This window comes from Leishmania martiniquensis, chromosome 35, assembly GCF_017916325.1.
Source record: "Leishmania martiniquensis isolate LSCM1 chromosome 35, whole genome shotgun sequence".
In the NCBI taxonomy this organism is placed as follows: Eukaryota; Euglenozoa; class Kinetoplastea; order Trypanosomatida; family Trypanosomatidae; genus Leishmania; species Leishmania martiniquensis.
This window is the reverse complement of record NC_090170.1, coordinates 585001-599571: the sequence shown is the minus strand read 5'-3', so window position 1 is coordinate 599571 and position 14571 is coordinate 585001. Positions and strand designations below refer to the sequence as shown.

The following is a 14571-nucleotide window of genomic DNA, read 5'->3' as shown; positions in this document are numbered from 1 at the left end:
TGAGCAGTCGTTCAGCGGCGTCTGCGTGTCGCACGTGTGTGTGGGGGGGGGGGGGGGGGGGGGTATTTAGCCTTAAGAATCGTTACTTTTTACACAGGCACGACAACCCCACGCATAACAGTTCAGTTGGAGACGGGTGCCGCTGCTCTCGTTGCCGCTTCCCTACTCCTTACTCTTTTGCAGATGATGCAGTTAACCGCAGGAGGGAAGTATATAAGTTGATACCGTAGGCAGGGGGGCACCAAGGAGAGAGCGCGCGAGATACAGGCGTGGGGAGGGGAGACTGGCTTGCGCGGGACTCAAGATGCCCGTCGGGAGTGTATATGCATGAGCACGTTTATGAAGCCAAGAGAATGCGATGAGAGAGACAGAAAAGGTAGAAGTGTCGCACCTGTGTCGAGCGGTTCATTTAGCTGTCACAGTAGGACAGCTACCGTGAGAAGGATGGCGAAGAACGAAATCACCGGTGGCCATGTGCGATGCGCAGGTGCAAGACCGAGCACAGCGCATACACGCACAGCATCCGTCCCTCCCTCCATCACCCCACGCCCCTTTTGCCACAGCCCCGAAGCGCCCTCACACAACGGAAGATGAGTGAGATAACCACACGAACGTGTAAGTCGCACAGCGAAGGTATGAATGCATGTTTTTTTTTCGTGTGTGTGTGTGCTTGCGTATGACCGGGAGAAGTGGAAGGGGGAGAGCTGCATGCGATCACTGTCTAGATATGATAGCTGCGGGTCGAAAGCGACTGAGTCGCCCGCTACCCCTGCCGTCCTGGAGTGTCGCTTGCAAGCGAGCACGTGTTTGTCTATCGCAGCTGTGAACTTTTTTTTTCCGAGAAGAGCCAAGAAGAAAAGGACGAGCGGGCCTGTGGGAGGTGCCGTGGAGAGGGGGAGGGGAGGTAGGGAGGAGGAGAAGGCGCGTATGCGCTACGCTTCCCAAGAAAACGTTCCGCGGTGTCGTTCTTCGTTGCCTTTCCCTCGCGCGCCACATCTCTTTCTCCCCCTCCCCCGCTTTCCTTTGGGAGATAGGCATACGTCCGCCTGTGTTGGTGTCGGTGTTTGTGTGCGGTGCCTTTCTGCTCGCTGGCGATGTTCTTCGCTTTCTGTGGGTGTGTGAGTGGGCGGATGCCAAGCAAGCTCTGTGGCCTCCCCACCGCCATTGAAGAGGGCTGAAGGCCTACAAGCCGTCATACGCCATCTCCTGCTGTGCACGGAACAGAGAAGCGAGCGCCTCGCACTTCGGCGCTCTATTTCTCTCTGTAGCGTCATCAGCGCCCTCTCACCTCACCCGCCCTCACCTGCCTTGCACAGAAACACGCACGCACACATACGTAACCCATCCGGTCTCCCTCCTCATCTCCCCATGCCCATCCTCTTACAGAGATGCATCACGTCGGCTCATACTGGTCGCACTGACCGCGCCTACTTAGATGCAGCGAGAGGAAGAAGTTTACACGCGCCCCGTCACCATGCAAGTAAGAGAGGGAGAGCCGTGAGTGCAAAAGGGCGTGCACTTAACAGAAATCGTACCAGAAAAAGGGGGAGAGAGTGGGGCAAAAACGCCGCCCCCACCCGCTGAAAACAAATGATAGAGGTCCAGCGCAACTGCACTAACACGCGCGCTCCCCGGGGACGGAATAGCTTGTTGACCGACGGGCCCATTCGCTGCTAAACAACGTGTGCTAAACTTCTCCATGCCTGACACAGGCACAGGCCTCACCGCCTCATGGTGCGAGGCGGCCGTCGGCACGCGTTGAAGCGCTGCGATGACTCCGTCCATCCGGGCACGGCCCCCCGCCTCGAACCCTAACCGCCCCTGCCTCCCACGCCGAGCGGGCTCTGTGAGGGCACGCCGAGGCACCCTCGAGCCACGCTGGCCCTCTGCCTCTCACACGACACGCGCAAGTTTGTTCACGGTCGCAGGTCGCTCCGCGCGCAACGCCGTCCCAGACCTGGCCGCCGGCAGTCGCAGGGGTGCATCGCACGGGCCTCCCCCTACTTGATGTGCACTGGACCCCCCCTCCCCCCAACACACGCACACCCCACCCTCACATACTGAGTACTGAGCCTCCTGAGGTGCCACCACGCACAATGAGATGCGTGCGCGCGTGTATCATTCGTCATCAGGGCCACATCAGGGATAAGACGTCTTGGTGCACCCGCTGTCAAGACATTAAGAGGGAGAGTAGGAAAGGTAGTCCTACAATAGGGTAAGGGGTGCGGGGAAGAAGATGAAGCAAGATGCAGTGCGCTATCGTGGCAAGCGCTTGAGAAGCATAGCAGGCCAAGTTTGCGCTGTTGCCTGTCACTCTAGCCAAGCGTGTGTGTGCGCGCGCGTTTTTCATGATGGTGAAGGGGCTCCTCGGCAAGGGGTACAAAGAGGCAGAGTCATCGCGGTCCGGCAAGGGATGGGGGCGAGGACGAGGAATGGGGGAAGAGGGGGGAAGAGAAGCGGTTTTAGAGGGCACCTACGCTCCACCGGGGTAGCGCGTGCAGGAGCGAGCTCTCTTCCCACCACAGCAGAGTTTGGAAAAGAGAGGAATCACAACAGCACAACGTATGCGCTCACTTCTGGGCGTCACCGCCCTGCAGAGTCCACCTTCGCCGCCACCACCTCCACTTGCTCTGCCCACCTCTTTTTCCTTCATGCCGCCCCCTTACCGTCCTTGCCCTTCCGCCTCCTGCCCGAGCCCCATACCCGACACGGGGAGCAGTCCACCTTTTCCCAGCACGAGCTGCGAAGGACAGAGGCACAGCTGATGTGCGGCGGGAGCACAAAGCATCGACCAAACAGAGCACACGAGCGGCGAGAGACGCGCATACACCCGCGCGAACACACACACTGGAGGGGAAGAGAAACAGCTCTTTGGGGAGGGGAGGGGGGAGGGAGGGAGGAGCGAAGAAAAACAGCAATGGAAACATGTGGGAGGGAGGGAGGAGTGCGAGCAAAGCTGCGAGAAAGGCGTGCCGCCAAGGGAGGTGGCAGGGTCAGTGCTACGCCGCTCAGGTGTGCGCCAGCGCGCTGCCTCCACCGCCACACATACACGCCCTCCGCCTGCGCCGCCGGCTCCCACTTGGCCATCCGGTTGAGATAATATGCTGTTGCTCTCCTTTCACCGCTTCGCCATTTCACACACCCCACCCACCCGGTCCTCATAGGCCCCTTCAACTCCATGATGATCCGTCCAGCGCCAGCGAGCGCTGCCACGGCACCGACGTGCCTGCGCATCCCTGCGCGCGGCTGCCTGCGAGGGGATGCACCAGACATAATCGATAAAAATGAAGCGTCTTCAGAGAAAATGATCGGTAAGGAGGCGCGCGCCCAAAAAAAAGCGAAAAGGGGGAAGGGAGGTGAGAAAGGTGCTACGCGCGCTCTGTACTGAAGCGCATGCATGCACCGCCACCGCAGGTGCACCGCAGCCCTTTTTTTTTTTCAACAAGGGGGCTTGACGCCTCTAGTCGGATGCTCATAGCGGGTCGGCTTTGTCCAGCAGGGAGGAGCGAATCTCGCGATTCAGAATGCCGCCAATGCCAAAGGCAGGCATAATGCGACACATGCGCAGCAGCGTCGAGGAGAAGTAGGTGCTCCGCAAGCTGTCGGAAAGGTCCTTGAGAGAAAAGTGCGGGTAAGTTTGTCGGTAGCGGATAGCTGTGATGTGCATGAGCGTCGTCAAGAGCTGGAGAAGTGCCGGCGTCAACATCTGCGCTGCGTCGGCGCACGAGATGGGCAAGCGCACCTTACCCTCGCTATCGGGAAGAACAGCGTCGGGTGCCTGCGGTAGACGCTTCTGGTAGTAGGCGTAGCCCGAGATCCATGACGCGACAGTAGGCACGAAGGTGAAGGCGGCGATGCAGGTCAGCGTGTCGCGGCCGCAGAAAAGCGCGCGCGTCAAGAGCGGCACGGGCTTCATGGCGTTGGACAAATCCCTCGGATTTGCTGGCGGGAGGGCGCGAAGAATAAGGCTATCTTTCCAGATTGTAAAGACGGTGTTCGTGAAGCCACTCGCGATGCCCGCAGCCAAATTGGCGTCCTTCTCCCTGCCGTGCGCTTCGCAGTAACTCTTGGCGAGATTCGAGGCAATGTACGTAAAGCCGTATGTCGTTGCACAAACGCGGTACACCAGGCTGCACTGGTTCTCAGCGCATGGGAGGAAGAACTTGTGTGGACGGGATAGCACCGTCTTGACACCCTTCACGAGCTCCTGCGTGCTGCTCGGGGCAACACCGGCCACTCGCGCCATAATGCTGTAGTCGATTATAGAGATCGGAATGGCTGCCGTGAGGGCAACGACGACCGCAGTGGAGCAGTCGGCTGCGATGGTCGCGCCAGAGAAGTTTTTTACCTTATGGAGAGGGGCCGGCTGAAGCGAGTTGCGCAGCTCCGCCTCCGTCATCGGGGGCACCGGCGACGTCGCCGCTGGCGCTGCCGACATGGAGATCCTTTTGAGTGCTTTGCTAGGAAAAGAGGGGAGAGAGGAGACAACGCGAGTGTGCGATCCGTTACCGCCACTTCGAGTCGTCTGTGCTCGTGTGTGGGTGCGACGCACACGAAAGATGCCGGCCGTGACGCCGAAAGAGAGACAGAGTTAAGGAAACGGAGTATAGAACGAGAGAGGCACAACGAGCAGAGATCTTCGTGTGTGCGTGTGTGTGTGTGTGTGGAAAGAGAAAGGGGGGGAAGGGAGGCGCTGGACCCTTCTGATATCGTGTGCGACACTCTTTTTAGTTGCTTTTGGTGACGTCAAGCTGCCCCCAATCCAAAGCGAGCAGAGCGAAAGGGGTGAGTGAGAAGAAGGGAGGACACAATACCCGCAGAGTGCAAGCGCGTGTGCCGAGAGCGCGAAAGGGAAAGGGCGACGCGAGACGCGACGGACGGGACGGCGCGTCTACATGATCATCGACCCAACACAGAGGCGTGCTCCTCAGGAGATGCCGCAAACGAAGGGGCAAGGAGGACCGATCGGGGGGAGGAAGGGGGGAGGGCATCGAGTCGGGAGAGAAAAGAGGCGACTACTGTCACGCTGCGGTTCTCACTGGCCTCGCAGACCAAAAAAAAAGTAACGTGAGTGAAAGGGAAAGCGGCACACACATGACAAACCGCCCCGCTAAGACCACCATGCAGAGCATTGCATCTCTGGGAGCAACGCGCACCAGCGGAGAGGAAGGGTAAGAGAGAGAGAGAGCTGCCCTCCGCCCCGAACGTGCGCCAGAGAAGAGCCGGTGCGAGGTGCTTCACAAGTGTTACTGCCATCACTCCAGTGCACGTGCAAACGCAGGCACACAGACGCTTGAACGCAGCTAAATGTGGCCAGTTGATGCGCGCACGTGCACGCGTGTGCGCAACGAGCGTCGCGCCTCATGGCTACCAACTATACCACGAAGTGTGCGCGCGCGGCCGCCTCCGTCTCCCGCATGTGCTGCTCAGCAATCTCGTCTGCAATGATCTTGCTTTGCACCATTTCGCGCATGCGACCGACACGGATCTCCACCTCCGCTGTCTCCACGGCGTGTCGCTCCGCCTGCTCTTGTAACCGCGCCAGGAGGCTCTGAATTTTGCCTTGCGCATCCTGCAGCTCTCGCTCGAGCGTAGCTTCTCGGGCCTCGCAGCACCCCTCCACCGCGTCATGATAGGCCTCAACCAGGGCGGTAGTAGTGGCCTTCTCGAGAGACTCGAGCGCTACAGGTCGCCCCTGGTGACGCATCCGCGGTCGACACAACAAATCCAGCAGGCGTTGCCTCGTGGCCGCAAGGTCAGCTAGCTGCAGTGAGTCATCGCGCATCAGGGCATTCGAGACGACTTCCGCCTTGTCCATTGGCGTCAGCCATGTCTCCTTGAGCCGCGCCGGCGTGCGTCCGTGTTGCACCGCGGCGGCCCAGATAGATTCCATTGCTGCCAGTGTCTCAGCCACAGTATCCTCACTCTGCGTACCCCTGCATCGATGCCGTTGCCGCGCTGTTTCTTGGGCCTCTAGCGCACTCTGCAGCGTCGCAACGTGATGCAGGAGTTCTGCCAGGAGCTCTGTCGCTGTTACTGCCGACGTTGGTGAGGATGCAGTCGACCTCACTGATGAAGCGAATCCAGTTGAGGCAATGCTCGCACAGATACTAGCCAGTTCCTCGTGAGACGCGCGTAGCTGCGCACGCGCGTCCTCGAGCTCCGCAGCTAACCTGACTTTCTCCTGCGCTTCTGCCTCGAGAGTTCGCGCAGCCCTATCGCTGTCGCGCCTCGCTCGATGGAGTGCCTGCGCCAAGTCGTTGCTTTGCTGACGAGCCGCAGCAAGGTCCTCCTCCACGGCTTCTAAGCGTCGCACGCTGCCTTCACGCTTCGTCATCGCATCCTCCGATGCGCGGCGCCTCTGCCGGGCCAGATCCGACTCGACCTCTTCGAGAGCGCCCCGCAACTTCTGCACCTTCTCCTCAGCTGCCGCTCGCAGACGCTCTTCCTCTGTCTGCGCACGCGTGGCGCGGTCTAAGCGTTGCTGTAGCACTGCCAGTTGATCCTCTGCGGTGGCCTGTGCCTGGCGCAACCGACGCTGGTGGTTCGCCTCCTCATCCTCCAGCATTGCCTCGCTGTTTCGAAGAGCGCGCTTCAGCTTCGCAACTTCGTCTTGCAAAGTGTCCTCTGTCTCTCTTAGGTTCTTCACTGCCGCCTTGGCTCTCGTCTCTGCTTCCTCCTTAGCTGCTGTGATGGAAGCAAGCTCACCCTTCAACATTGCGACCTGCTGCGTCGCACGCATACGCTCTTCGGCAAGCAGAGCCGCGGCTTTCTTCTCTTCCGTGGCATATGGGGTCGACTCCGCCGCAGCGCTCTGAAGCGCCGCGGCGATGGCATGCAGCGCGGGGAGAAGTGAGTCTTGTGCGTTGCCATCGGCATGCAGCTCAGGCTTCGGCATCTCTCTTCCCACCAACACCACGTGCAGCCGCTGGCACGACCCCCAAACCTCCTCGCGCACAGCATGGCTGGCCGCCCTTAGCACTCCTTGCAGCACTGCAGCATAATTCGACACGGAAGTGAGCTTTTCCCTGGCCCGATCCAGCTCTTCAGCATCCTCGCCATGCCGCTGCCTGAGCTCCACCAGCGACTCCTCCAAGCCGTCTCGGGTGTTCCGCACATTAGCGAGCTGGTCGTGTGCTACCTTCAGGGCAGACGACAGCTCAGCCGCCTTCTGTTTCATTGTCTCTCTCCCTTTCTGCGACTCCATCAGCTCCGCATTGCTGTCGCGCAGCTGCTCCTCCAACTTGACCAGCGCCCGTCGCAGCTCCCCTGTGTTCTGCGCTTCATTGTGGATGAGAAAGCGCTGCTGCTTCGCCATGTTCGCCTGAGTTTGCCGCATCGACTCACACAAGTTGTCGAAGGACTTGACGGCACGCACGAGAGCGCTGCATCGCATCGGCAATGGGTGCTCGTTCGCCGAGTGGCCGCTGGCTTTGTACGACTCGATCGCAGCAGCGACCTCAGATATCCTGTCTTTGTCCTCCGCCTCAAACACAGCGTCCATGATCTGCATCGCCGCCTGCACGTCGTTACAGCACTCTGTCAGATGCGCCATCATAGCGCTGCAGTCCATGTCAGAGACCCTCACTGAGGGGTCGAGCGCCCTCAGGGCGATGCTACAACCGTGCCGCAACATGTCCAGCTCTTGCATACGGCACCCGATCTCCTTCTCCAAATCCTCGGCCGAGGCTGGTGGGCCACGCGGCGGAGGAGGCAGCACCTTCAACGTTGAGGCCGGTGACGACGAGGAGCTTTCACGACTACGCACCACCTGCTGGCTGAGATGAAAGCTTCCCGAGCTCGCCGCTTCTGGCGCCGCCGGTTTCTGTTTTCTCGGCAGGTGGCGATTTATCGACGACCCCGGCGAGCGTCGCGAAGAGGCGATATCGCTGCACGCGAGTTGCACACTTTCCTCCATCGTCTGCAATACGGCGGGCATGGACCGTCTGGGGCTGCCGTTAAGCTTTTCCTTGATGCGAGCAACTAGAGCCGCGAGCGGCTCGCGTCGATCAGTCGCAGCGTCATGCTTCTCCAGCGGATCGAGAAGCCTCCTGACAAACTCGAGGCCGTCAGCGGTATTCTGGGCCAGCTCCACCAACAACCGGGCTGCCTCGTCGTCTGACACGTGTGCCACGTCACGCTCGCCTCCCAGTGCTTCGTACGCCGCAGAGACGGCAGCCCGCATTGCTTCAATGGCATTCTCCGTCTGATTCATCTGGTGCCGGACCTTTTCCAGAACCTCGCCAGCAGCCCAGCGTGTCAGTGAGGATGAGGTGCTGGCACTGCACCCAAGCACCACGTCACCACTGCCGCTGTTGGTGGGCAAACACAACGGTGTGCGCGGCAAGGAGAACTCCTCGCTGACGCTGCTGTCGAAATCAGCCGGCTGTGGCTTCGCCTTCGGTTTCATGCATCGCCGCGACGTCAAAGACGGTGGCCGAGGCACCGGCTCCTCCTCGGCAAGCCGTTCTCGACTGGCAACAGCACTCACGAAGTTTTTCAGCACGGTGTCCGCCTCCATCCGCCTCGCCCGCTCCTTCCTCAGGGCGTCTACCTTCGCACGTACCCCGGTGACGACATCCTCGTATGTGACCACCTTGCCCTCCGCGCGCCCGTTACCATCGCCATGCTCTGCAACAGGGAAGCTCAACTCCTCCAGCTCTGGCATACTCTTCTCCTCAGCGTTATGCTCCTCTAGCACCAGCTTTACCTTCCGCAGGACCAGAGCGACGTCAGATACCTCACTGGTCAGCTGCCGAAGGCTGGCAAACAGAGGGCCGCACACTGTCGACCCGCTCGATGAAGGCGGTGACACCTCGCCAGGATCTTCAAGATCCACTTCCCCTAATCCACAACGCAGCTTTCCCACCGCGGCAGTGATCGCCTCGCGCGACTCGTTATGGTCACGCTCCACGTCTACCAGCTGATCCTCACATGCTTTCACGCGCTCTGAGACATCCGCGAGCTCCTCCCTCGACACTTCCACCGCCGCGGAGAGCGCCCCCACGAGACCACTTCCAACTTCCCAGCGCCGCAGGCCCCCGACCTCCCACCATCCATCCTCCATATCAGCGGCCACAACTCCTGCCTCCTCCACCGCTTCTCCTAACCGTACCAGCATCTTCACAGCCGCGCTCAGCTCCTCTCCCTCCGCCGACTTGGCCTCTAACCTCCATCTACACTCCTCCAACACAGCGCGGGCACGCTCCGCCAGCTGCTCCGCCGACGGCACCCGCTCGCCGTCCCGCTCGCCAGCGTACGCGTCCGGCGGCACACCGAGGGCATCGGCGATCGCACAGAGGTTCTGGAAGCCGTCATTCTTTGAATGAAGCGACGCACTTTGCGTTGCCATGGTAGTCAGATGTTCGATGAAGAAGTACAGATCACGGAGGTCGGCAGCTTGAAGAGCCTGTGACCACGGCTCAGCCCCGGCGTCGCAAGTCCAGGTTAGCCTCTCGAGCGCGTCATGTGGTAGTTTTGCCATGGCGGTTTCATGGAGGTTGTCAACTGCAACGCGCAGCTTCTTCAAGGACGCATATGCACTCTCGACGCTGGGGTTGTGTAGAGCGGTCAGGGATGCGTCGTGAAGTTGCTGGAGGTAGACGGCAAGTCCATCGAGAGATGGCGCAGATTCTGTGGCAGACAAGAGAAGGTCAACCTCTGGAGGCTGTATGCCGAGTTCGGCCGCGAGCATGGCGGCCAGCGCCTGCCCTGCTCTGCAGGCCGGCGCGGCGTCGGGGGTGGCTGTGGGAGCGTTCGCTATCGCTGTGTCCTGCAGCTTGGGAAGCAGAGCAATCACTCGCCTCTCAAACTCGACGACAGCAGCCTTCTTTGATGCGTAATGCTGCAGGCTCCAATCGAGCTGCCGTATGCGATCCGCACCCTCCGGTGAGTCGACAGTCGCTGATGCTGCTGGGCTCTGCTCATCAGTGTCTACTGCACCTAAAGCAGCCGTTGCCGAAAGGACTGCCACACCTTCTAGTACTTCTCGCAGGCGTGTGCATGGGCAGGCATTTACGTCATGGAGCACAGATGTGCGTGGCAGCACACGGGGATGATGCGCAATCGTCGCACTAAATTGTATAAGGCGCTGGGCGGTATCCACGGAAGCTGCACTCACACTAACAGACGCTTCTGGCACATGCAGAGTCCCTGCTATATCCGATGCGATAGCAGTCGCAAGCGCTGCACCATCGAAACCGCCCGCCTTGTCGCTCATCTCAGGAACTGAGATGGTGCGCGTACAGCTTGTAGTCCACAGCAGCGCCTCCACAGCAGCGACTCGACGCATGTGCTCCTCCTCCGCGGCGGCAAGCTCCTCCAGCAGGTGCGCATAGACACTATGTGCGGTGGATGCATCACACAGCTTTCCCGGCAGCACTTCGTATGCGGCATCACCTGCAGACGACGAAGGAAAGTCTTTGAGCCAGCACAGGAGCTGCTGCATCCACTCGCGCCGCTCACGTTTCACCACCTCGTTGCCACTCAACAGCTCCGCAGTTTCACTTGCTGCAACCTCAAGCTGCGAGCCCAATGATGACTTATTTTTTGCACCGTCGTCGGCAGCACTTGACGCGTCGATGGATTTCCCGGTAGAAAGAGCGAATAGCGCCTCACGCGAGGGCATGCCTGAGCCCGCACCGTGTCGGAGAAGGACTCCGACAAGCCGCAACGCCGCCGCTTGCGCACAGGCTATATCAGCAGATAACCTCGGTAGGAGTGCGTCCGCGATATCGAAAGCAGTGCGGCGCAACCCACGCGCGTCTTCCGCTCTGCGTAGCGCCGCGACGAGGTGGGCGTGCACTGCCTCACCATCAGCATTGCCTGATGCGGCCTGTGCGAGAGGGGCGGAGAGGCTCGTGCCAGCTTCGCTCCCCTCGGCCTCGTGAGGAGAGTGCCGCTCCCCAGGCATCGCTTCAGTGCTTTTCTGATACGCTGCCCACGCCTTCAAGGCTTCGTTAGTCATGGCGTTTGCCTTCGTTGTTGCCGCCACCGCGGTCGAGTAGGCGGACGCGAGGTACTCCTTCTCTGAGCAGGCAAGCGAGGTGAACATGAGCATCACTTCTCCAATTAGTCGATTGCGGCCTGCTTTCTCCGTAGAAAGGCGCTCGTGAAGCTCCTGCAGAAGGCTCCATAAACTTGCTGGCGCGTGCGGCGGCACATAAACAGCACCCTCAATCCACATAGGGCGGCCCTTTGTTTCAGGACAGAGGCCGAGCTTCAACTGCAATGAGTCCACCACGTCCTGGATACACGGAGCACCGATGAGGGCGTCTGCACACCCCTGCAGCACCGCTGGCGTTAGGGCTTTGGACCACACCTCCTCCAGCGCTCTTGCCGCTACGGATGTCTTTGCAGCACCTCGGAGCTGCTCAACCTCCTCACTGCCCGCTTCTCGAGCCGCGAGGAATGCCTCGCATGCGGCAGCAGCACTCGCCGTCGTCGCAGCAGTAGCTTCATCGGTCGCGCTCGAATTTCGAAGCGCCTCATCACCTCCGTAGAGGATTGCGGTCAGCAAACGCCGCAGCGCCGCAGCCTCCTCGAATGTGCTATCAAAAGCGGTCATCGCGTGTCGCAGGCGCGCCTCCAGCCGGCATTCTACTGCGAGCGCATCGGGGTTGTCCGCGATATTTTCTCCCGTCTCCTTCGGGTCGTCGCCAGCGACGACAGCAGCAGCCGCTGCCTCCGACGGTGATGTGTCGAGCATAGAAGCCTCGCCATAATCGCATGCAGCGTCTCCTGTCTTCTTCGCCCCCGCTGCTGCTTCAGAGCACGCCGTTGCCCTCTCTACCTCCCACTGCACCTCTTTCAGAGAGCGGAACACGTCATGTCGACATGTCAGAGCGTCTAACGCCGCGACGCACGCCGCATAGCGCTGCCGCTCTCCAAGCAGACCACGAATCCATGCCACAAAGTCCTTGGCAGTGTGTTGAAGGTCGCCTACAAGGGCCTGCTCCTCCTCTGGCAGTGGTGGCAGTGAATTCATCCGCGGCGTCCATGAGAGACCCGCAGCGGAGGGGCAGCATCGAACCGCATCCTCCGCCGCTGCAGGGGAGTTGGCGGCGCTCTGTGCATTCGTCGCAGCCTCGGTGGCCTCAGCAGCAGCGAGCGGGTTCCTTTCGCTGACGCCTGCACCACAGAACTCACCGGTCTCGTGAATGCTGTGAAGAAGGCATCGATACAGAACGGAGAGCCATGATGACACTGCGGTGACAGGCAGCGCAGACGCAGCACCGCTGCCATCAGCACTCGGGGCCCCTTTGGCTGTGTGAGGAGCATCCACCAAGTCGCCGAACGCCGTCACGACCTCTTTGACTATATGATACAGAAGAACGCCGCGACCTGTTGGCTCAGAGCGCTCGGGATCACTGCCTCCGAGACGGCGATGGTGCTCCGTAGCAAACGTACTCAGATGCTGTTGCATCAGAGCCATCAGTGAAGTCGGAGAAGCTCCTGCTGCACCCAAGGTGTCAGAACGCTGAGCGTCTCGGCTACGCGCACGACAAGGTTGGCGAGAATCCAATGCGAAGCTTGGGTCGTATTCGACGGTCGTGGCCCCGTCCTGTCCGCCGACCTCGGCCGACAGGGCGGTGTGTGGCGTCTGCAGAGCAGAGGCAGACTCGTCCCCAGCGTTCATGTGCGTCGAAGATGAGGAGCGGCTGCAAGATGCCGAGTCGGCAGTCCCCGATTCTCGCCCCAACGCCGCTTCGACCAAGGCCTGCACAAGGGCTTCATCCGCGGCCAAGTAACGCTGCCTGCGCGCAGGAGAAACCGCGTCGCCACCTCCACCGTCGCTGCCCTCCTCTGCAGCAGCAGAGACCACGGTTTCTGCAGCACCGGCCAGAGTCCACTCGTCCAGTGCCTTCTCAACACGATCGGCGGCGGCGGCGGCGTGAGCGTCGAGTTCGCTCCTCAGTGCTGCATTTTGACTCCGAAGCTCTGCCAGCTCCCACTCATACGTCGCCAGCAGCACCTGATTTGCCGCTGCCGCAGACTCCGCTGATGTTGGTGCTTCCGGCGCCGCGGCGGGGATGGCAGCCGCACTTTTCGCCCTCTCAAGGGCTGCGCAGAGAGCCTTCAGCTCTGCCTGCAAGGCTTGCATCGTGTCGCCATCGCACATCGGCACGCCGCCCGCAGTACCGTCGCCGGCAGCACCCTCCACTTTGTCGCATACCACGGCAGCTGGAGAGGGTAAGGTGGCCGTTGGCGCCACGCGATGGACGAAGTTGCGCAGTGACTGGTTCGCCTCGAGCACACTGCGCGTCGCAGCCTCTATAAGTTTGATTCCCTCCCGTGCCTGACGCTCCGCGTCCGCGAGCAGCGCGATCCACCGATTAGCACCACCTGTCTCATTCTCCTCAATGGTACCCAAGTCGGCAAGCAGGCTCCGATGCGCGTCCTCAGAGGTGCTTTTGCGTTGCAGCTCAAAGGGCGGCGGTGGTGTGCTACCCTTCGAGCTCGGGCGCCTGCGATCGCTATCAGTCAACTTCGGCGCGTTAGTGGCAGCGAGGCTGTCGTCTTCTTGGTCGATTGGCGATGGCAGCCCTGCGCTGCTCACATCGGTTTCCTGCTCGCTTTCGTCCACCGCGGAGGGCCTCACCGCCTGTGGGGGGAAGACAAAGTCGCTCAATAGCTCCGAGCCTGTGTCTACCGGCAGGCTCGCCGCGTTTCGGTTCCGCAGTATAGGGTACCGCACCTGCATCTCCTCCCAAAAGTCGAGCCACTTGCGGTGGTCGTCTTGACGGTCGGTGCAGAAGATCGCAAGGCTGCGGCGCAGCCTCTCCGTCGACGGGTCGCGCATCACACACTCGACCCCGAAGTAGTAGTATCCGGCGCGGGCTTTGGAGTCGTGGGGGTCGCGTATATGAAAGGCGTACCGCGCCTCCGCCGCGGAGCGGGGCTCGTTCCGGTGAATCGTCATGCGGCGCGTTGCCGGGGCACCGCTTCCCATCACCTCGGGATGTCTGTGCGGGTGCAGAAAGTCGAACAAGATATGGACACGCTCGAAGTGCAGCTCCTCCACGAGCCGGCTGCTCGGGGCCCAACTGCTGTAAATGGAGAGCCGCTGGTCTTCGCATACAACCCACTGCAGTGATGACTTCCTCTTCCCCAGGTCACTCTTCCTGGTCACGTACCAAAGTTGCCCCTCGATGTGTTGGATATCAGGCGGAGGTGGCATGTTCTCGCTCGAGATAGACCCTGCGCGAACCATAGACACGATGGACGGCGAGGCGCCACGAAAAGGCGATGTTGCGTACAGGTCCGGTGTGGTCGACGCGTCGCCCTCCTCGGCCTCCACCAGTACTGGAACACGGAGCGTTGGTAGCATGCTCGCACGACGCCCGCTATGACGATCTGCCTTGCAACCTATGCTCCCGGCTCGTCCTGTCGCTTTGGAAAGCGACGTTTCACGTGAGAACACCGACATATTCGGCTGGGACTCTCGTCGGCGAGGACTCGGGGTCCCAAACTCACGGCCGAACCTGCTACACTTTCTCAGGGATGTGCTGCGGCCGCTCATTTTTTTTTCTGTTTAACTGTCTATGTGGTCAACTGCCGGCCTTTGTTTGG

General features: G+C 60.7%; 1 protein-coding gene across 1 annotated transcript; it reads right to left on the bottom strand.

Annotated features, from left to right (window-relative positions):
* Window positions 1-3472: 3472 nt before the first annotated feature.
* LSCM1_00900 (uncharacterized protein) lies at window positions 3473-4438 on the bottom strand (the record flags this gene model as incomplete). The annotated part of the gene is made up of 1 exon (XM_067318527.1): window positions 3473-4438. The coding sequence occupies one exon, from the start codon at window positions 4436-4438 to the stop codon at window positions 3473-3475; it is 966 nt and encodes a 321-aa protein (XP_067174632.1).
* Window positions 4439-14571: the final 10133 nt, after the last annotated feature.